Consider the following 21,976-nt stretch of genomic DNA (forward strand, 5'->3'; position numbering starts at 1 on the left):
GTGTGCCAGTGAGCTGAAGAAGGGTCTAGGCCCGAAATGTCAGCCTTCCTGCTCCTCTGATTCTGCTTGGCCTGCTGTGTTCATCCAGCTCTACACCTCGTTCTTCCAAAATATATTCCTGATTTTTGCTTTGAGCTGCCATCTATGTACTTGTTAAGCTCATCTGACTGCTTTCAATTTTCGTGGGGTATCAGTTGTAGTTTGGCTGATAGTGCACTCACCTCTGAACCGCCTGGTTTCAGGTTCAAGTCCCAATTCAGAGACTTGAGTATGAAAATCAAAGCCAACACCTGACTGCAGTACAATTCCAAAGCACCATTGGCTGTGCTGGCTCTTGGATAAAATGTTAAATTGAGGTGCGCTCTGGCTGTTTGGATGATCTCAGTGCAGTATTTTAAAGAATAACGGTAGAGTTATTCCTGGCATTCTCCCTAATGTTTATACCTCAGTCAGTATGGCAAATAGATTATCTGGTCATTATACTCATGTTATACAGGAAAACAAAACTTTCTCAACTGTCTTTGCCAAGTTTTGACAGTGTGATAAATGGGCCTGAAAGGGTTACAATTGTAGGTGTGGTGACATTTTGTTTTGTATGTATTTACATTGCCACCTATAACGAAAGCAGATCTTTATTTTGCTGTTTGTGAAAGCTTGCTTGCGGCTGGAAAATTGGATGTGGTGTTGACCTGCATTAAAACAGTGACTGAACGTTTAATTCCTTTGTATGGGACATCCTGACGCCAGGCAAGGCGCTGCAGCGTGTTCTCCTTTCATTCTTTCATCTGTGGGTGTTGAATCTGCCTGTTTAAGAAGTTTTCAGATAAAGTGGATGATCTTTGTAAGTAATCCTTGCTTATGTAAACCCTGATTATCTGCTGGTGAGTGACATTTTTAAATTTTAAAAAATTGCTGTATTAGGCAGGACAGAATTAAGCAATGATCAAGTTATACTCGAGAGCCGCCTTAGTTTTCTTGATTTGCTGTCTTGATTAGTTTTTTGAAGTAGCGGAGACCGTCCTGTAGCACAGCTGCTTCTTCCCAAAAGTCACATCTGGAAACCCTCAACGTGAGCAGCCGCCGTACGTGAGCATGGAGTGCGCCTTTTAGAGCCGCGTCCAATGGATAGCAGAAGGCGTGATTGGAGTGTTTTGTTTTGTCGCGACGATCGACGAGTCGCGCCTGGGTGGGACGGTCACGTGGCGCGGGTGCACTGTGACAGCGCGAGAGGGGGGGGCGGTGGCGGGCGGTGCGCAGGCGCGGCTCCGACTCCACCCTCCCAACATGGCGCAGGTGCAGGCCCGTTTTTACACCGAGGACAGGAGGTAAGTAAGTGCGGAGCCCGGCATTAACCGGGGCCCCGAGTGCCGCCTACAGCCCGGCCTCCCGGGGCCGAGTCCTATCCACGGTGCTGGTCCATTTCCACCACCACCCCCCACGTCTACAGTTCAGTAGAACCGGTCTTTACAGGCTCTTTCTCTTCTCGCACATGTTTTGTTTTTGCGAGGGTTTGTGTTCAACTGAACGGGGCAGCAACATCAGATATTGCTGGGGGGGGGGAAACGCAGCACGTCCGGCAGCATCTGTGGAGTGGAGAGGACGCAGAGTTAGTGTTTCAGGACCAGCTACCGGCCCCGACCCAACTCTCAGCCCGGTCTCACTCCCAGGTGTGAGGGATGAGGCACGGATAGGCAGGGGGGTTGGTCTGAACAGTGCACCCCCTCCCCTCCTCCGGGCCCCGCGTCTGAAGGAGTTGTTTTGAAATAAACCTGTTTTAATTGGCAAACGCAGTATATGGCGCTCGGGGCCCACTTCGGAGCTTTCTCCCCGCAGATGCTGCCAGACCTGCCGAGTTCGTCAGCGACTTCTGTTTTTGCTTCAGACCTCCAGCATCCACCTTTTCTTTGTTTTGTTTGTCCTGGTTAGGATCTCCTCAGCCAGCCGACACACTACACTTTGAGCCGTTATCTGGGGATCTCTGATCCGTTGCTAGATCTCCCGCGACCTTGTTTAAAAACCCAAGCGCATGGTAAACTATACCTTGAGTGATGCCCATAAGGCATGTAGTCTTTTACCACTTAATCGAAGTTATCACCCACATTCCCTTCTTGATGAACTCTTTGACTCAAAATTCTGGGAAGATGCCAGTTGGAAGTTGAATACTATGATATGGGATGGGATGGAATGAGGTGGCAATTGTAAAGTGTTAGAGAGGAAAGAACAGAACCAATAACTTGCATGTTAGCATTAACTTAACTGCTCTCCTATTACTAACTTCTTCATGTTAACTTTGTCATTTTAATCTCCACGGACAGATTTTCTCCTTGCAGCCTCTTCTGCCTTATTTACTGTTTACTCTCCACAGCTTCACCTTTACATATCTGCTAAATTGTTAGGTTGTTGAATGTTGCTGCTATTCAGTCTAAGGAGATTTTCTGATGTGCATTAGTGTAAGTAAAGACTGTTGAGAGCTAAGGCAATTCCTCCCACCCCAGCATAGGTTTAAATAGAGTAATTTCAGTGCTGCCATGTGAAAATTCCATAATGGAAAGCATTAAGAGCAAGTCATAGAATCCCTACAGTGTGGAAGCAGGCCATTTGGCTCATCAAGTTCACACTGATTGTCCAAAGAGCAACTCATCGAGACCCAACCTCCCCACACTTTCCTATTAACCCTGTATCTCCCATAGCTAATTCATCTACACACCCCTGGACACTAATGTGGAAATTTAGCATGGCTAGTCCACCTAACCTGCATATCTTCAGATGATGGGAGGAAACCAGAGCTCCCAGAGGAAAATCACACAGACATAAGAACATGCAAACTTCACGCAGACAGTTGCCAGAGGGTGGAATCGAATCCAAGTCCCTAGTGCTGTGAGGCTGCAGTGCTAGCCACTGTGCAGCCTCTATGTTCAACTTATTATCTAAATTACTTCACAGCACGTGCTGCTACCGGACAGTGTGATCAGCATCATGAATTCTGCCCAAATTTCATCTCAGTCCACAGTCCTTCTGAAATGAGATCATTTATCAATTAAAGCATTTGTAAAGAAATCATAAAATTAAGAGTGTTTATAGTGGGATTGCTTCATTGTACGTGACCTTATTAAATTTTTCTGCTATAACAATCTTGGAAGTGTGATCATTGATACTTTTGAGAACATAAGAAGTAGGAGCATGAGTAGATCACATGCATCACTCAGCCTGCTCGACCATTCCGTACAATTATAGCTGACCTTCAGCTTCAGTGCCACTCCACCCACTGCAATGCATATTTATTCCTTGATTCCCTGACACCAGGAATCTGTCACCATCTCAAGCTAAACTATACATAACAATGGAGTATCTCCTTTTTGAATGAAGAATTCCAATAATTTATTACCCTTTGAGTGAAGGACCTTCTCATCTCAGATCTAGATGATTGACCTGTGATTCCCAACCCCTGCCACGCTAGTTTAAACCCTCCCGAGTGACAGTAGCAAATCTCCCTGCTAGGATATTGATGTTCAGTCGATATCCGGTTAGGATGCAACCTGTCCTCCTTGTACAGGTCCCTCCTACCTTGGGAGAGATCCCAATGATCCAGATATCTGATGAACACTCCAACACCGTCTCTTTTGCCATGCATTCAACTGGCCCCACTAGCACATGACACAGGGAGTAATCTCGAGATTACAAGCCTAGAGGTCCTGTTTTGCAATTTTGTACCTAACTCCCTAAATTCCCTTTCAGGCCCTCATACCTGTTTCTGTCTATGAGTTGGTTTGAATAGGAACCATGATCTCTGGTTGCTCACCCTCTTCTTTCACAATATCACACGTCTATTCGGAGACATCCTTGACCTTGGCATCAGGAAGGCAACACACCATCCTGGAGTCTTGCTTGTGATGACAGAAATACCTAACTGTGTCCCAACTATAAAGTTAAATGATTCCTCTAGCACATTTACTTATTTACCTTTATCTACCTGACTATTTAGGACTTCCACCTGGTGCTGGTGATTCTTAACATGTCAAGCTTATTCTCAGTTGAGATCACTTCAAATTAATACAATAGTCAAATACAGCAGATGTTGAATATCATTTGTACTTCTGTTAAATCCCTCTTCTCTCTGTCATAGTAAAAGTGTCTGCTAGATATTACACTTGACCTCTTTGCACGTGTGTTGTTTTTTCAATTGTAAAAAGTGAGATTACAGTTTCCTTTGAGTAAAATTTTAGTTCAACAATAAATTTATGGTTTTCAATAAGTTAACATCGTGAAATTTAATTTTAATATGCAGCAGACTGATTCATGGATTTGTGTATGGCAGTCTGCAATCTGGCTCCATAATCTGCGTGATTTTAAAACTGAATATATTCAGCTGGCACAAACTACTAAGTATTTGCTAATCGAAGGAAGATAGAAATAAAAATATATCAAAAATCTTCAGCTTTCTACTAACGTATGTAAAGGCTAAAACTGAAATGCAAATATCTCGTTTTAGAATGTTCAAATGTCACTGATGACTGTAACCAAAAATATCATGTTGCAGTGATGCTAGTCTGTCTTTGCCGTTGAAATATTTACAAAATGAGAATCAGAAAACAATTTGCAATATTTAGCTCCTTATATAATTTTATTTAAAAATTCTCCTCTTATTTGTGACCTTATTTTGTAAAGTGGTTACAGTTGTGCAACTATCTGGTAATGATTAGTTAATTGGTCACATTAGTTAATCTAAATGCTACAAAGCTTACTGTTCAGTGCTGATTTGAGTGAAGTTCAGAGAACGCTATTGGAAGAAAAGTTTTCAATTTGCAGGGAACAAGGGAGCTATTTCATTTGGACAGCAACCTGGGAAACTGTACAATTTGGTTAGGGCTTTGGGCTAAAAGGAGAGGATTGGGGGGTAGTTGGGTGAAGTGATTAAGAAATTAAAGAAAAAAGTCAAGGTGAATGATTGGTGTAGCAATTTGGGTAGAGATGAACTGAGCAGGGCAGGAAGGAATAGAGTTTAACAGTAATAAGGCATTATTGAGTTATATGCACATAATAACAATCAAAGAAAAGATCGGTGAGTTTTGAGCACAAAGATAAATGGTTTAGGTATATTTCAAAAGGATTGGAAAAATGGAAAAGGAGGTGGTGTAGCTCTAGTACTAGCAAATAGTGATATACATTGGTGACAAAATGAGATTACAGAAGATCAGGAAATAGAATTAGTTATAGGTGGAGATTAGGAGTAACAAGTCTGAAAACACTGGTGGGAGTAGTGTTTTATTACCTATTAGTATTCATATCAATTAAGCAAGAAATAATTAGAACTTGTAGACTGGACAAATCAGAGTGGCAAAGATTGTCTGCAAGATAAGTTTATAGAATGCTTTCAACATTTCCTGGAACAAATTGTGGTGGACCAAATCGATAAAACTACTTGATTTTACAATGATACATGGTTAATTAGCCGTCTCATAGTAAAAGCTCCTCTGAAAATGATTATACTAAGTTTGTAAATGGCCCGTGCCTGTCCCAAACAAAAATATTTAACTGAAGGAAAACCAGTTGCCTTAGTGTGAGGCATGATCTGATTATGGCTGAATGTATGGTTGCTGAATGTCTTGAATTCTTTCTTTAAATGTTCCCACTGCTTTTGTTTTTATGTGGATATACTGGAGAAGCCGGGGCTTTTCTCGTTAGAGCATATAAGATTCAGGAGATTTGTTATAACTGTTTAAAATTTAGAAGCATTCAGATTGAACAAATAAATAAGCCAGTTTCCAGTGGCCAAAGGTGTAGATTTAAGATCATTGGCAATAAAACCATAGCTTATATAATGAAAAAACTTCTAATGCACCAAGTGATTAGAATTTCAAATGTACTGCTACATGAAGTGTCCGAAACAGATTGAGAAGGGAAAAGGGAATTTGGATAGTTGGTTGGAGAAAAAAATGTTCCAAGTTCTGGTTAAAGAGCTAGGGGAGTGTATCAAAGTGGACTGCTGTTTGCAATGGTCAGTGCAAATCGAATAGCCTCCTGTACTGTGCTGTTTATAATCTATAAAACGGCTTCACGTGAGGAAAAGAGGAAGGTTAAGTAGACAATGGCATATTCCTTTTGCTTCTAGTTTCTGACTTATAAAAAAATGTTTGTATAAACATTCAGGAATTTTGTCTTGCCTGCAGTTTGTACATGATACTGGGGCACAAAGTAACAAAGCTTTTGACAATATCGAAACAAGCTGTCTTTATAACATCAAAAAATGTGTTTCTGTATATAGGTATGAAGTAGATGACACACCATTCTCTGTTCCTGCTGCAGCCGAAGTTAATGACCTCAGTAAAGTCATCAATAAGCTACTAGAAGCAAAACATGGTGAGTTAATGCCATCTTAAGTTTGAGTATACCAGACGATTGATCCTGTTGATATTTGCCAGGTGGTACTTATTGCGATCTGTAAAGTTATGATTTCTGTTTCATGAAATAAGTCTTCTAGCTTCTTTGCAGATTTAAATCTAACCCAAGTCTGTCATTTATGGGTCCTTGTGATGAAGTTCCTGGACCTGGGCCCACAGCACTATCAGTATAATGGCAGTCTTTGCAATGCTGTAATCTGAAAGATTAATTCAGTAGCTGGTGCTCTTCTAAAGTTAGCATTGTGTGAAGGAAGCTTTATACTGTATTTTGCCTCACGAGAACTAACTGATTCGCTGATTTTCAAAGGCAGTATGTAGAAACTGTTCATATTTCCATCACTTATCACCCTACCTGGTCTTCAGTCCTCAAACATTGATGCAATGTGCTTGATCCCAGGTTTAGAGCTAAAGCGCAATTGTAATTTATGATCAGTAATCTGAATGTTCCATGCCTTGTTTAGGTTAGGGGAGGAGGGTGCACAGTATGCATTTTTTTTGTGCTATGCAGTAAAGTGAGTGAGAGATTGTCAAGTCTTTTCCTTGTTGTTGCAGCTAATCACAAACATGCAGACTTTGATTTCCTCATTAAGGGCCAGTTTTTACGACTGGCACTGGGTAAACATATGGAACTGGAAAACATTTCAACGGTAAGTCACCATAAGCCAGTTTTAGTGAAAATTTAAGCATCATTCTCAATCTCTCGGACTAGGAGAATACAACATTGTTTTAAGTTCATGAGTGAGTTTTTATTTCTGAAAATGGCAGAAAAACTAGTTGGTCAGCATCCAAAATGAAGAAAAATCATTAATGTTTTTTGTGTTTTATCCCACATTAGGAAGAAGTAGTTGAGATTGAATATGTAGAACGGTACAGTGCCCCTCAGCCAGAAGAGTGCTTGTTTCACGATGATTGGGTCAGTGCAGTAGAGGCACAGGGAGAATGGTAAGAACAGTATTGATCAAAGCTATTTTACACTGGGACCCATGAAAATGGAAACTTGGGCTGGAAAAATCTATTGCTGAAAATTTAAAAAGCATTGTTGTAAAGGTTGAGACCCCCAGATTGCTCATTTGCCACTGGGGCTTAAAACTTTGTGGAACAGCTTGGTTACTCGTCGTTTCATTTTTCAAACCTCTTAATGTTACTACTCCAGTTCAGTGTGGTTCGAACAACGAATGGTCTTTGATACAATTGCTTCATAAATCCTAAGTTAATAGACTTGTTTAACAGCAACAATGGGGAAACTCACCTTTTTTAATAGATTCAATTGATAGGTTGTACCAGTTGTCCTAACTCCTATTGGTTGAAAGTTATCCAGTGTTGAAATAATGTTCTTTGGTGATGAATCCCCACCTTTTGCCTGCCCCCTTTTACATTGCTGCATTCTAGAAAATCCTAGACCCTGTTCTTTAAAAGGGTACCATATTTGTAAGTGTTTGAGATGAGAGACGTAACCTGTTTTGATTATATTTAGCATGACAAAATAATGCATGTCAACACCATTCAATATTCCACTGTATGTTTACAGGCAAGCGTGTTTATCAAGTGAAATTAAAAACAGAAAATGTTGTATAAATACTGGCAGGTTTGGCAGCATATGTGGTGAAACAGAGCCCCATGTCACTTCTGAGATGTTAACTGTTTTTCTCTTTCCATAGAAATTGTCAGATCTGCTGGGTGTTTTCAACATGTTCTGTTTTTATTTCAGATCCCAGAATCTACAGTACACTGCTTTTATACATTATTATCAAGCAGGAGTGCTTGACAAGTGTCCTTTGGCATTCTTTAATATAAAAGCCTGTGGAGGCTAAGTCACTGAATATATTCAAGAAGGAGATTGCTTGATGCTTTAAAATCTAAGCATTTATCAATGTGGGGAGAAAATGCAAATATGGCATTGAGATAGAGTATCAACCTTGATCATATTGAACGGCAGAGCAGACTCGGGCTAAACAGCTTACCGTTCTTAAGTTTCTTTCATCAGCTCATTGCTCAGCTTTGAGTTATACAATAACATTCAAAAAATATGCTTATTTTATACTTTTTAGGATTCTCACAGGATCATATGATAAAGTTGCTCACATTTGGACCTTAGATGGTCAACCACTCATGGCCCTTCCGGGACACACTGAAGTAGTCAAAGATGTAGCATGGATCAAGAAAGGTAAATGTTCAAATAGTCTTAAGTCAAAATAGTCACAGCCACACATTGGCCCCATGAGGTGTACTTTCAAGGATTCCAGATCTGCGGATTGTATTATCCTTAAGGCACATTCAGTAAATTTCACAATGTTTTTTGAAATTTTGGGGTATTATGTTTGTGTGCTGGGAGTCTTGTGTGGCAATAATGGGTATTGAAGCACAGATGAGAAGATATAAACTGGTTTATTGTTTGAATGCACTGCTGGTTGTTGGTTAATGAAAGTTTTGTCAATTCTGCCTGATTTGGCAATATGTTTTGTAGTGAAACAGACTGTGTAACCTTGCAGTTAACCACTTGATTGTATCTGAACTGTCATTCATGCATAATCTTGGGTGATATTTGATATAATTTATCAAATGTGTTATCACCTTTGTATTGGAATTAGTTTTGTGGTTGTAATTATAATAAAGTTGGTAGTGTTCACTTTCACTGCTTTGTAAAACTGACAACAACCTCTGCATCCACGTGAGAGTAAATGTGTGAAATCAGAAGTTGTTGTAAGTGATTCCGGCCTGTACCATATGGTGTGTTGTGAAATCTTTCTGAATGGAAACTTTAGAAATTATTGAATTGGCTGTGATCTTTCATTTTAATTCTGATATTTTTGGAAAAAAAATCAAAAAGCTACGTCTTGTTGGATCATGTAACTGTATTTAACAGCATGCTAAGTAATTACAGCTGTATAATGACTGGCACTGTTAAACTAATTTTGTATTTGTGCAAAATAACATTTCTGTATTCCATGATACACATTCCATACCTTTACCAATTTGTTTTAAAATTGATGTTTCAGATTTCAACTTAATCCCCTCTTATGTATCAATCTTTATTTTTAAATTTGTGTAAAATTATATAACAGGAATGGTAAGATTTACTTAATACTTTCTGGTTTGTTGTCTGTGAACACTCTTCATATTAATCAGCTATTTAGCTTGTTTAATGACAGTTAATGCTTAAAGTTTTAGTTAACTTTCTTTGAGGTCAGTAGCAAGCTTTGTGAGGACCACAAATAGGCAGTTGTGAAGCACATATATCAGGAAATGGCCTCAGTTGATTGTTTGAGTAAAAAGATCAACCAGAATCTTGGCTTCAGTTGTTTGAATTTGAATGTAATTTAAAATAAAATTAAACCAAAACATTTAGAGATTAGGAAAAAAAATGTATAAATGATCTGTTTTCTCTCTGAATTAGAGTTTGGGTGATAATTGAAGTTAAAATGCACTACTTTTAGGCATGGTAGTATTCCTTTCTTCTCTGCTTACTTAGTTTTACCTTTACGCTCACTTAAGCCTTGATCAAATGTGTTTGTACTTTCATGATCAGTGTATTTGGACTATAAATGTGATGTCTGGTTTTTATTTAACTAAATTCTGTTTTCTGTTAGTTGGTCACTGCAACTTGTTGCTCAGTGCCTCTCAAGATCAGACTATTATCTTGTGGGAATGGAACTCGGAAAAGAACAAAGTGAGAGCATTGCACTCCTGTCGAGGACATGCTGCAAGTGTGGAGTCAATTGCTGTGGATAACACGAAAACCAAAGTGAGTTTCTTAATTGTGAGTTTTTATCTGTTTGCATAAGTGACTTTGGTGCATATCTACCTCAATTTGTGAACAATGTTTTTATCTGATAGATTAGATAATCCTATTCAAGTTACAATAAAAGCCCAGCAGATAGGAAACAGCAAATAAGTCAGAAGTAGATATATACATTTCCTTTCTTGTGCATTGCAAAAATCCAAAAAAATTCCAGTATAACTATTGTAGTGTTTTCTGTTGTCTAAAATTTATTTTCTGCCTATAGTAGTTACCAATGATAATTCAGGTGTCTGCTCTTACACTTTTAGCAGTATTGTTCTGGCTAGCCTGTTAGGAGATAAGCAAGAGTCCTTAAAATTGAACTTTTATGATTGAGGCAATCGTTTTGTTTCTTTACTAGTCTTGATCGTAAAGAGCATGTAAATTGTGAAGCTGCAACTATGATGTGTTGCAGGATAAAAGATATATAGCTGTTCCTGCTGTGACGGGATATTAAGCGCATCGCTACTAAAATTCTTCCCATGATGAATACGGTTTCACCAAAAAAAGAGTACCAAAAGCATTATTGGAAAAATGAATTCTAGGAAGCTAGAGAGGAGATTGCAGAGCCTTTGGCTTTGATCTTTATGTCGTCATTGTCTTCAGGAATAGTGCCAGAAGACTGGAGACTAGCAAATGTTGTCCCCTTGTTCAAGAAGGGGAGTAGAGACAACCCTGGTAATTATAGACCAGTGAGCCTTACTTCGGTTGTGGGTAAAGTGTTGGAAAGGATTATAAGAGATAGGATTTATAATCATCTAGAAAGGAATAATTTGATTAGGGATAGTCAACACGGTTTTGTGAAGGGTAGGTCGTGCCTCACAAACCTTATTGAGTTCTTTGAGAAGGTGACCAAACAGATGGATGAGGGTAAAGCGGTTGATGTGGTGTATATGGATTTCAGTAAAGCGTTTGATAAGGTTCCCCATGGTAGGCTATTGCAGAAAATACGGAGGCATGGGATTGAGGGTGATTTAGCGGTTTGGATCAGAAATTGGCTAGCTGTAAGAAGACAGAGGGTGGTGGTTGATGGGAAATGTTCATCCTGGAGTTCAGTTACTAGTGGTGTACCTCAAGGATCTGTTTTGGGGCCACTGCTGTTTGTCATTTTTATAAATGACCTGGATGAGGGCGTAGAAGGATGGGTTAGTAAATTTGCGGATGACACCAAAGTCGGTGGAGTTGTGGATAGTGCGGAAGGATGTTGCAGGTTACAGAGGGACATAGATAAGCTGCAGAGCTGGGCTGAGAGGTGGCAAATGGAGTTTAATGCAGAAAAGTGTGAGGTGATTCACTTTGGAAGGAGTAACAGGAATACAGAGTACTGGGCTAATGGTAAGATTCTTGGTAGTGTGGATGAGCAGAAAGATCTCGGTGTCCATGTGCATAGATCACTGAAAGTTGCCACCCAGGTTGATAGCGTTGTTAAGAAGGCGTACAGTATGTTAGGTTTTATTGGTAGAGGGATTGAGTTTCGGAGCCATGAGGTCATGTTGCAGCTGTACAAAACTCTGGTGCGGCCGCACTTGGAGTATTGCGTACAGTTCTGGTCACCGCATTATAGGAAGGATGTGGAAGCATTGGAAAGGGTGCAGAGGAGATTTACCAGGATGTTGCCTGGTATGGAGGGAAGGTCTTATGAGGAAAGGCTGAGGGTCTTGAGGCTGTTTTCGTTAGAGAGAAGAAGGTTAAGAGGTGACTTGATAGAGACATACAAGATGATCAGAGGATTAGATAGGGTGGACAGTGGGAGCCTTTTTCCTCGGATGGTGATGGCTAGCACGAGGGGACATAGCTTTAAATTGAGGGGTGATAGATATAGGACAGATGTCAGAGGTAGGTTCTTTACTCAGAGTAGTAAGGGCGTGGAATGCCCTGCCTGCAAAAATAGTAGACTCGCCAACTTTAAGGGCATTTAAATAGTCATTGGATAAACATATGGATGATAATGGAATAGTTTAGGTTAGATGGGCTTCAGATTGGTTTCACAGGTCGGCGCAACATCGAGGGCCGAAGGGCCTGTACTGCGCTGTAATGTTCTATGTTCTAATTGTGTTCTGATGAACAAGTAAAGCATCAGTCATCTATATTTAGGTTAAAACAAGGGAATCTCCTGTGAATATTCAATGATTAATCAAATAATTGGATCTGTAATATTAAATACCTCCTGACTACTGAAGGACGTTGGCCCACCTTTAGTGTGCAATAATTTGATCATGCTAACTGGAATAACTATCACTATATCACTGCACATTGTCAAACATGCTCTGACATGTACTACTAGAGAACGTGTTGGCAGTTCCCAAACTCTCATCTGTCTTTTATACCTGACTTTGAATTGTTCCAAGTAGGTTTATGTTTCAGATACAGCTCTTTAAAACAAAATCAAAAATGGTGCCTTCTGTGACAATGACAGTGTGTATTTACTCCTCCTCTTTCATCAGTTTGTAAACCTTGACAGTCATAGGATAGTTCAGCACTGAGGGAACCTCCATGGCCTTTTCATGCCTGCACTTCCAAAAAGCAATCGATCTTCCTCCCTCACCACTCTTGTTCTTATCTCCCTGAAATTATGTTTCCTTATGTATTTATCCAACTTCCTTTTGAATTTGTATCCATCACTTCATCAAGACAGTGCATTTCAAATCTTCTCCATTTATTGTTTGAGCCATTCTTTTTTTAATGTCATGTCTGTTTCTTTTACCAATCACCTTAAATCTGTACCCTCTTGTTAGCAGACTTTAAACTACTGAAAATCATTTATCATTCATAGAATCCCTACAGTGTGGAAACAGGCCCTTCGGCCCAACAAGTCCACACCGACCCTTGGAGCATCCCACCCAGACCAAAGCTACACATCCCTGAGCACTACGGGCAATTTAGCATGGCCAATCCGCCTAACCTGCACATTTTTTGGACTGTGGGAGGAAACCGGAGCACCCGGAGGAAACCCACGGAGACATGGGGAGAATGTGCAAACTCCGCACAGACAGTCGCCCGAGGGTGGAATTGAACCTGGGTCCCTGGTGCTGTGAGGCAACAGTGCTAACCACTGAGCCACCGTGCAGCCCTAATTATTTACTCTCCTTAAATCCTTACGACTGAGATGAGAAATTCCATCGTTGTGAAATACTGATAATACCCAGAGCACTGTGGATACTCCATCTTTGATAATTTTCAAGATTTCAGTTTGATAGCTTTGTGGGTAAGAGGTGTTGTGGTGCTGTGAGTTCCCTGCCTCTGAGCTAGAGGCTTTGACTTCAAGTCCCACTCTAGTACTTGATAGACAAACAGATTTGAGTATAAAATTCTAGATCCTTCCAACATAGACCAGTGGCAGTGATAAGAACGGGAACAAGTCCTCATCAGCCATCTGCAGAAGGCAATGGTAAACCACTGCAGTACCTTGCAGAAGAAGATTGAACGAACACAGAAGTCCATGGTTGCCAACTCTTTTCCAGCATGGTACCTGAAGAGAGAGAATTGTGGATCTTAAGGAAATTGAGAATAGGGTAGAAATGTGAAGATAAGACAGAGATCAGACATGATTTTTATTTAATGAGGGAACAGTCTCAGGTAGTCTTATGACCTGTTCTATTTTCTTTTATTCATGTTAAATATCTGGTACAGGGCAATCAGTAACATTTGTCATTCGGTTTAGCAAGGGATGATTATTTGCCACTGTCAAGATGGACATACTAACAGTAGCTACAATTTACATAATTAAAGAATACAGGAAAACTTGGACCAAACACACTTTTGTAAATTGTTACGAGATATACCATGGTATTGGTATAGCCAGTTACATAGATGGTTGATGATTACATAACAGTCTGAGTTGGGGGAAGAAAAGAGGAAGAGACTTGTACACAGGTGAGGTTTGTTTATTGAGAATGTTGGTTTTGATTGTAAAGCTTGATACTAACAGTTAATGGTTTTCAACAAAAGCAACCTATTGTCAGATCTTTAACTAGTTTGAAACAAGTTACAAGGGAATACTGAAATTTTTATATAGAAATGAAATTTATTGCTATATTAAATATATATTAACACTTAAACACCTGAAGTACGTCTCTCCACAAAGCAGCCTTAACATATGTAAATTGACAATTTAGCCCCATTCAAATGTGCGAGGAGCATGTTTTGGAAGATTCACAATTTTTATATCATGCCTCAGACAAAGTAATGAAAAGGTTTATATTACATATACGGTTATACTTTTTGTTGAGCTCGTCGAACTTTGTCTTGGTCTTAACCAGCTTGATATTGCCTTTTACCCAGTCTGTCATCCAGTAGCTCTTGAGGATCTGCCGTCTTGTAGATGGACAACTCATGGGTTGTCAGTCCTTTCTGTATAATTGATCTTGAGCTGCCGTCCCCTGTATTCATATTCCAGACAGCATACCTTGTCGAAGTAGACAGTCGGGTGGTCATTGATGTTCTTTTGCTTATCCTTGAATCCATGTAATCTGGGTACAGCTCAGAGGTGTTTAACTGAAACAGTTCACATGCTGACAAATACTTTGGATCCTTGATTTTCTTGATTTGTCTGTTCATGAACTAGTTTTGAGTGTGTAGAACACAATTACATAAAACACTGTAAGTTACTTAAGTATTCTAAATTGTCAAGATAGTGATTGACCTCGTGAGAAGTGTGAAATGATACATTTTGCGAGGAAGGAGGAAGGCAATATCAACCAAAGGATGAATTTCTAAGCGGGGTGCAGGATCAGGGGATCTGGTCTTGGTATAATATATTTGCACAGAGATATTTGAAAGTGGTTGAACAAATATGTGCAATCCTGGGCATTTTGAATAGGGACAAAGTGGAAAAAAAAACACGTGATTTCTGATTAATGTTTATAATATTCTAGTTCAGACTAATTCTTGGCACTACACTTTAAAACAGGGTGTAAAGACATAAGAGAGAAGGTGAAGAAAAGAGAGGTGATGGATTTCAGTTAAGTGGATAGTTCGGAGAAGCTGGAATTCTGTCCTCAACTAAAGGAAGGTTAAATGAAGATTTGATAGTGGTGTTCAAAATCATTAGATGGTTTGTGAGAGTAGATGGAAAATATCTCTTTCCATTGGTGGAAGGATTGAGAACCTGAGTGAACAGGTTTAAGGCAATTGACCCAAAAGAGCAATAGCAATACAAGGTAAAATGTAATATGTGACCGGCTTTAGGAACTGAAATGCATTGTCTGACAGTATGGTAGAATAAAATTCAGTTACGCTTTTCGAAAGGGAATTGGATAAAAAGGAAAGGTGGAGAAGTGAGACTGGCTGGCTGAGCTAGAGAAAGAACCATGGTGAAAACTATGGCTGCCATCTGCAACCATTCTAGGCTTTCCCCTACAACTGGCTGGTAATTACCTTGTTAATTGATCCATCTCAAACTAATCCACTAATTTGTATTGTCAAATCCCTTCTTCCAATGTTGATCACACCATCCTTTTCCACTGCCAGTGCTGTTCAGATTGATCTGATGTTCTTAGTATCTCCATTGCTTTATGCCCTGTACTGTTCGCCTCCAGATATGACTCCTCTTCCTCATCTACATACTGCTGCTTGACAAGATTATCTGCAAGTATGAGATAATGACACCCAACTTTATGTCTACCACCTCTCTTGACTCCTCTGTTGCCTATTTGCAAATCTTTGAAAGATAATTTGAATAAACTCTCAAGCACCTTTCCAAGTTTATCACAATCCAGTCAATCAATTCGGATTCGAGTACAGCCAGTATGGTATTTTATTTGGAGCTTAATGTTATATCATGTCCTAATTGTTCAGTCAAAAATCCAAAGCTGGTAACTAGTGAATACCAGTCCATGTCGGGCAGGGTGCTGACTTAGACAAAAAGCTCTAACTTATCATACTTCTCAGTGCCCAGGTCTCCTCAACCACTTTAATTCCCAAATGAGTATTTGACTGGAACTTTCCCTTAGAGTCCTTGTCCACCACCACCTGTTCTGAGCTTCCAGCTCTTTCTTGCCATTTGCCAGTGTTTCCCAAACTCTTTACCCAGCATGACTTCCTGTGACCCCAGAATGAGTTATGGGTGTTTAGTGCTGAACATAAAATAAATTACCAGAATTCATTTCTTATTTTTGTGACATGACTTTCTTATTTTTGACTGCTACATTTCAAGCAATATTTTACAACCTTCTTTAAGTTTTCTTCAAAAACTATTGCCCTGTTTAACTGAATAATGACATCTGTTTATGTTCAATTTCTCTCATGATAAAGGCTAGCATTCTATTAGTTGCTGTACCTGCAGGGTAATATTTTGAAACTCATAAGCTAGATCACGCAGATCACACTGCATTGCATTTGTTAATTTGAACAAAGTGTTTGGCTCCATAAATCACGAGGCGCTGTGGATTGTGCTTCAAAGATTTAGATGTCCAAGAAACCTGGTTACAATCCTGCATTTGTTTCATAATAATATGACTGCAACTCTCCCAAGCAGGAGATCTGAAATAGAGACCTTAGAAATCTGGATTGTTGTCAAGCAAAGCTGTGAGTTAACATTTATACTATTTACAATCTACTTGACAATTGCTGTTCACCTCACCAAGGATCAGTTGCCTTCTGGTGTCAGCATTAAACACAGTCTAGATGGAAAACAGTCTAACCTTAATGTCAAAACTAAAATTACCACCATTGATATACATAATCAACAGTTTGGGGATGACTGAAGTGTCATTGTCCACTCTAGCAGATTTGCAAACTGCTGGCAATCTTTTTAAACCTTATAAGAAATCAGCTGATTCTCAAAAGTTAGCAAAACAAAATTCATACCTCCCAGTTCATACCTGGGATTTTCCTGGATGCATGCTCATTACTCATTGGGTAAGCTCTCTTCTGGGATTATTATGATTTATTTAATGTAAGTTAGTTTGCTGACTGGGTAGCTGAGATTTTGGCTTCCAAAGAATTTTGTTTTTAAATTCACTCGATACTAATGTATTAATATGTAAGATGTTGGATCTACATTAAACAGGAACTTCTAACTTTTCTTTTTAGGGCAACTTGTCAGTAACTAATTTTTTTTTCAATATTATGTGTTTTTACATAAAATTGGGCCTCGTAAGTGGGATTGAGGATTTTTTTTTAATGGACGGAAAGTGATAAACAGTTAATTTTCAAGTTGGCAGGTTGTAGCTAGCAGAGGATCAGTACTTGGACCTTGGCTAGTTACAATCTAACATCAGTGGCTTGGAGGAGGCCAGATATTATATGTTCAAGCTTGTTGATGATACAAGACTAAAGGGGAAAGCCGCAAAGGGATTGATTTGGAATTTGGGGAAATGGGCAATTATCCTCTTGGGTAGGAAGAATAAAAATGCAGAATGAAAAAAATTGTATTTATAAAAGTTGTGACCGTCAATCAAGATGATCAGTCATATTGAATGTCTAAGAAGATTTGAGGGCCTTATGGCCTACTCATTTAATTTGCAGATTTTTCCACAGAATGGGGTTAGTGTTGATCAGTGGCACATTAGTTACTGATTTTTCATCAGTTTTGTGAATCTGAAACAAAAACAGAAATTACTGGAGAAAGGCAGCAGGTCTAGCAGCATCAATTTTTGGGTCAACGTTTGAGTTTCTCCAGCAATTTCTGTTTTTGTTTCAGATTTCCAGCATCTTCAGCTATTGATTTTATTTGTTTAGAAATCACTGGCTACACCTCAGCTGGAGTATTGTCTGCCTTTCTGTTCAGCACATTTAGGAAGGCTGTCAGAACCCTGGAGAGAATGGACTGAGGGCTTATTGTAATGACAACCAAGGATGAGGGAATTCAGTTATCTGGAGAGTTGAAGAAGCTGGGAATATTTCTTTGCAGTCGAGAAAGTGGAGAGGAGGTTTGAAAGAGGTTTTGATAGAGGAACATTTCCTCTGGCAAATGGGCTGGTCACCAAAGATTGTAGATTTAAAATAATTGGCAAAAGAGGTAAAGAAGATATGGGAAATTTCTTCACACAGTTCTTGAGATATGAAAGTGGTGGAATTGGATTCCGTATAACTTGCAAAAGATGAATTAAAAGGTATATGAAGAAGAATCGTGCACAATTCTTTGAAAAAACACACACTTATTATGGGCTGAATAGCCTTCTTATAATGTTATGATTAACTGAACATGAATCTCTCATGTTTATTTTGAAATCGTAGATACTCTGAAAATCCACATACATAAACTGACATATTTTCTGCTTAGTTTTGCAGTGGTTCATGGGACAAGATGATAAAGATATGGTCTGCAGGTAATGGAAAATATTGTCACAAAATCTCATGTCTGAATTCCAACTTCTGGACTGCCACTTATTTTATTTTTTTCATTAGCCCTTGATTAATTGCAAGGTCCAAATTGTCATCAATAGTTTATCTTAAAATGTACAACTTCCATTATTAGAACGGGTCAAATGCTAGGTTTGCTTCAATGTTTTTGCTTTTTTCCTGTGGAATTCATATTTTACAGTCTCGTTATTTCTCTGGTGATCTTTCCTACCTTCCACCTTGAGGGACATGTGGTAATTGATGGGTGACATGTTTATGTATCATTGCCTGTGTCACTTAGACTTGCTGTCATAAAGCCCATGATGACTTTTTCATTTGGTTTCTGCTGTTTTAATTTGCTGTCACACCCAAGGTTAAGAATTTACCATGAGAGAGAGTTGCATGTATAACTTACTATTCTGCCAGTGCGCTGTGCTATCCTTTACTTCCTCAACAGCCTAAGGTTTAAATTTTTTTCTTTAATATTATTAGTTCCCAATGAGGATGAAGAAATGGTGGACGAATCTGAATCCAGACCAAGAAAGAAACAGAAGACTGAACAACTAGGATTAACCAGAGTAAGCTGCTCCGCTAATAATGTAACTTCTCAAGTTGGGAAGGAAAGGAAAGGGAAATAGGTCTTCATCATTCCTTATCTGAGATTTAAAAGCATTAGTTAGACTGATATGGAAGCTGAAATATTCCACTAAGGGTTTCTGTCTAGAGTTCCTTATTTTAGTCATGTTGCTAGGAGGACTTGACAGGTCTTGGGCAAGGTTTCCATGGCACTGGAAAGCTTATGTTGGCACAACCGGCAATAGATTTCCTTGTATTTTTCACGTAATAATTCCTACACATTCAAACTCTACAGTGTAACGAATGGTTTATGTTCATCGTGAAAGTGTTAACATTTGGAAATCACAAGCAATTTGGTTGCATTTTCTGTCCCACATTTCCTAATCAGCTAGATAGTTATACAGCATGAGCTTCTGTGATCGTTGATCAAAAAGCAAATCGTTGATCAAAAATTGTATTTTCCTAAATAAGTATATGGAATCTATAATGATTTTTAAGAGATGGCTGAGTTTTAAGTTTCTTGGCCCTTATGATGCAATGACTGTTCACCTGGAAGTTGTACCAATCGGAAGGAAATTAACCAATGAAAGCAGACACAACTGCTGAGGGGAAGGTTGAGAAAAACTCATTTGCAAGGAGCCATGTGTGAAAGTAAAAGAAAGCAGAAAGCTGAAGACTGAGTTAGAACGGGGATTGTGAATTACACAGGTTTACTTCTGACCAGACAATTTGTGTTTTTTTTTAAGCGATAGCATAAAGGAGTTTATGAACGAGTGGAGTGTTTGAGTGATAACTGTCTCCAGTGACCTAAGTTGGGGTACAGAGTGAGGCCATTTGGCCCGTCATGCCTGCTGGTGAACGCATATTGAGGGGTGATTTGATAGAGTGGGAAGGACAGTGGCTCATGGCCACTGTCTGTGTGGCTTTCCTCCCATAGTCCAAAGATGTGCAGATTAGGTGGATTGACCATGGGAAATGTAGGATTACAGGGATAGGAAGGGTCAGTGTGGACTCAATGGGCCAAATGGCCTGTTTCCACACTGTAGGGATTCTGTGATTTCCCCTGTAGCAGAGGCCAAGTTGGAGAACTTTGAAACTGCAAATGATGTTGTCCCATCTGTAAAATCATGTAGGTGCTTATAGTTGTACTGATTAAAATAAGTGAAATTTATCTTTTCATTTGCATTTGAGGTTGTTTGATAAACTTGGTTATTTTAGATGACTAAAAGCTGGTATTGAAGTGGATTTAGTTGGTAAATTTTAATCTTATAACTTTAGTACTAATTTCAGACATGGGGCAAAATTGCTCACTATATATTAAGGTGACAAACGCTAAGTTTAATTTTATACTTCCTTGTCATTTCATCTTGATGTATTGAGAAACAAAACTTTCCACGGGTTTTTTTTGATTCATTGGCACTTTTACTTTTAATCTTAATCACATCTGTGAAGTAGAAATTTTCTGCTCGTTTTACACTGAAAATAGTAATCAACTATGGTTGACTATCAACAAGCTTTCTCGCATCCATGCTTGCTGCTAATCAGTTTTATTTAAAGTAGTTCCTTGAGGAAAATGAAAGAAAGGCAGAATTGGCACTTTAAGCTCACTTCTGATTAAAGTGGACTGTTAAGAATTTGACTCAAGCTGGGACGAGCTTTTGGAGATTTTCAAAGCCTTCAGTAACTGAATTTTTGGATTTCCTGAGAACGCAGGGCAGTATCCTTTTTGAAGTTATGTTTATGTAAAAATTCAACACTTGATTATTTAGATGAAACTTGTTACCCAATGATCTATTATTAGGAGTCACCACCATTAACTTTGATATTCTTTCCCACAGACTCCTATGATGACACTGTCTGGTCACAATGAAGCAGTTTCCTCCGTCTTGTGGTCTGATACAGAGGAACTCTGTAGTGCATCCTGGGATCACACACTCAAAATTTGGGATGCTGAAACTGGAGCCCAGAAATGTACCTTGGTGAGTTGGTAGAGATACATGGCAGCTTCCATTCAGGATCAAATGTTTACTATAGATCACAGTGGAATAAGCACTCACATTATTCCCACAACTTACCTGTATGAGGGACCTAGATAATTGGGTAGGATCGATGTTGGCTGCAGCTGCTGATCTTGTACATTAAGTCTGTTGGAGCCATGTGTGTGTATTTATTTCTGCCCTTTACTGTTATCTCTTTGTGAATTGTGACAATTTTGGCTGCTATGAATTTTGTTCTAAATAACACAGTCTACTGAATCTTTGTAACACCACTTCGTTTTTTTTTTCCATTTTAAGTCAGTACCTAGAATGAGTGTTATAGCTTAACTTTTAATGTTTTGATAGATATTGCACATGTATTCCTTTTTGTTCTGTGTTTTTTTCTCATTTCCACTCACTCTTACGTAGTGCTCCTATTTCTGCACCAGGAGACCCACCTGCTCTAGATAACTTCTCTGACCAGATTGACTAGAAAATATAGCAGTCTCATCACATCTTATATTTGAAGCTAATTTTTTCCTTGAGGTGACTTTAGTTGTTTCTGTGCTTTCTGAAACAAGATTTCCATTTCCTTTACTTGTCTTTTTTCACACCCCTCCAGAACGGGAATAAGGTGTTTAATTGCATCTCTTATTCCCCATTGTGCAAAAGGCTGGCTTCGGGCAGCACTGACAGGCACATCAGGCTGTGGGATCCACGTTCAAAAGGTAATTTCAGAATATTTTGTGCTTTCTCCTACAAGATCATGACTGTTTTGCCATTCTGTGAACACATTGTGTGTTCCTTATGTAGAGTGAAAATTATAATTGAGTTTTCAGTCAAGTTTGGACGTAGCATAATTTTAGGATTGATTTCTGTGTACACCCTCCAATGCCAGTAAATCATTTCTTAGAAAATGGAGACTGCAACTGCAAAAAGTATTCCAGACATAGTCCTTTGTTCCT

At 39.1% G+C, this 21,976-nt stretch overlaps 1 protein-coding gene across 1 annotated transcript; it reads left to right on the top strand.

The window, feature by feature from the left end:
- The first annotated feature begins 1,225 nt into the window (after window positions 1-1,225).
- On the top strand, window positions 1,226-21,927 carry wdr12 (WD repeat domain 12). Its single transcript, XM_048593321.1, has 10 exons — window positions 1,226-1,325; window positions 6,263-6,357; window positions 6,951-7,045; window positions 7,234-7,340; window positions 8,447-8,562; window positions 9,986-10,140; window positions 18,401-18,446; window positions 18,952-19,037; window positions 20,874-21,014; window positions 21,634-21,927. The coding sequence occupies exons 1-10, from the start codon at window positions 1,285-1,287 to the stop codon at window positions 21,910-21,912; spliced, it is 1,161 nt and encodes a 386-aa protein (XP_048449278.1). The 5' UTR covers window positions 1,226-1,284; the 3' UTR covers window positions 21,913-21,927.
- Window positions 21,928-21,976: the final 49 nt, after the last annotated feature.

The sequence above is a fragment of the Rhincodon typus genome, unplaced genomic scaffold (genome assembly GCF_021869965.1).
Source record: "Rhincodon typus isolate 14 unplaced genomic scaffold, sRhiTyp1.1 hic_rhity00002664, whole genome shotgun sequence".
NCBI classification, from domain to species: domain Eukaryota; kingdom Metazoa; phylum Chordata; class Chondrichthyes; order Orectolobiformes; family Rhincodontidae; genus Rhincodon; species Rhincodon typus.

What these genes read in the sequence shown, in the direction of transcription:
- wdr12 (XM_048593321.1), top strand. Translation starts at nt 1,285, where the DNA reads ATGGCGCAGGTGCAGGCCCGTTTTTACACCGAGGACAGGAG. An exon ending in TGTAGCATGGATCAAGAAAG is followed by an intron (nt 8,563 to 9,985) that starts GTAAATGTTCAA and finishes GTTTTCTGTTAG; the next exon opens with TTGGTCACTGCAACTTGTTG. An exon ending in AACAACTAGGATTAACCAGA is followed by an intron (nt 19,038 to 20,873) that starts GTAAGCTGCTCC and finishes TCTTTCCCACAG; the next exon opens with ACTCCTATGATGACACTGTC.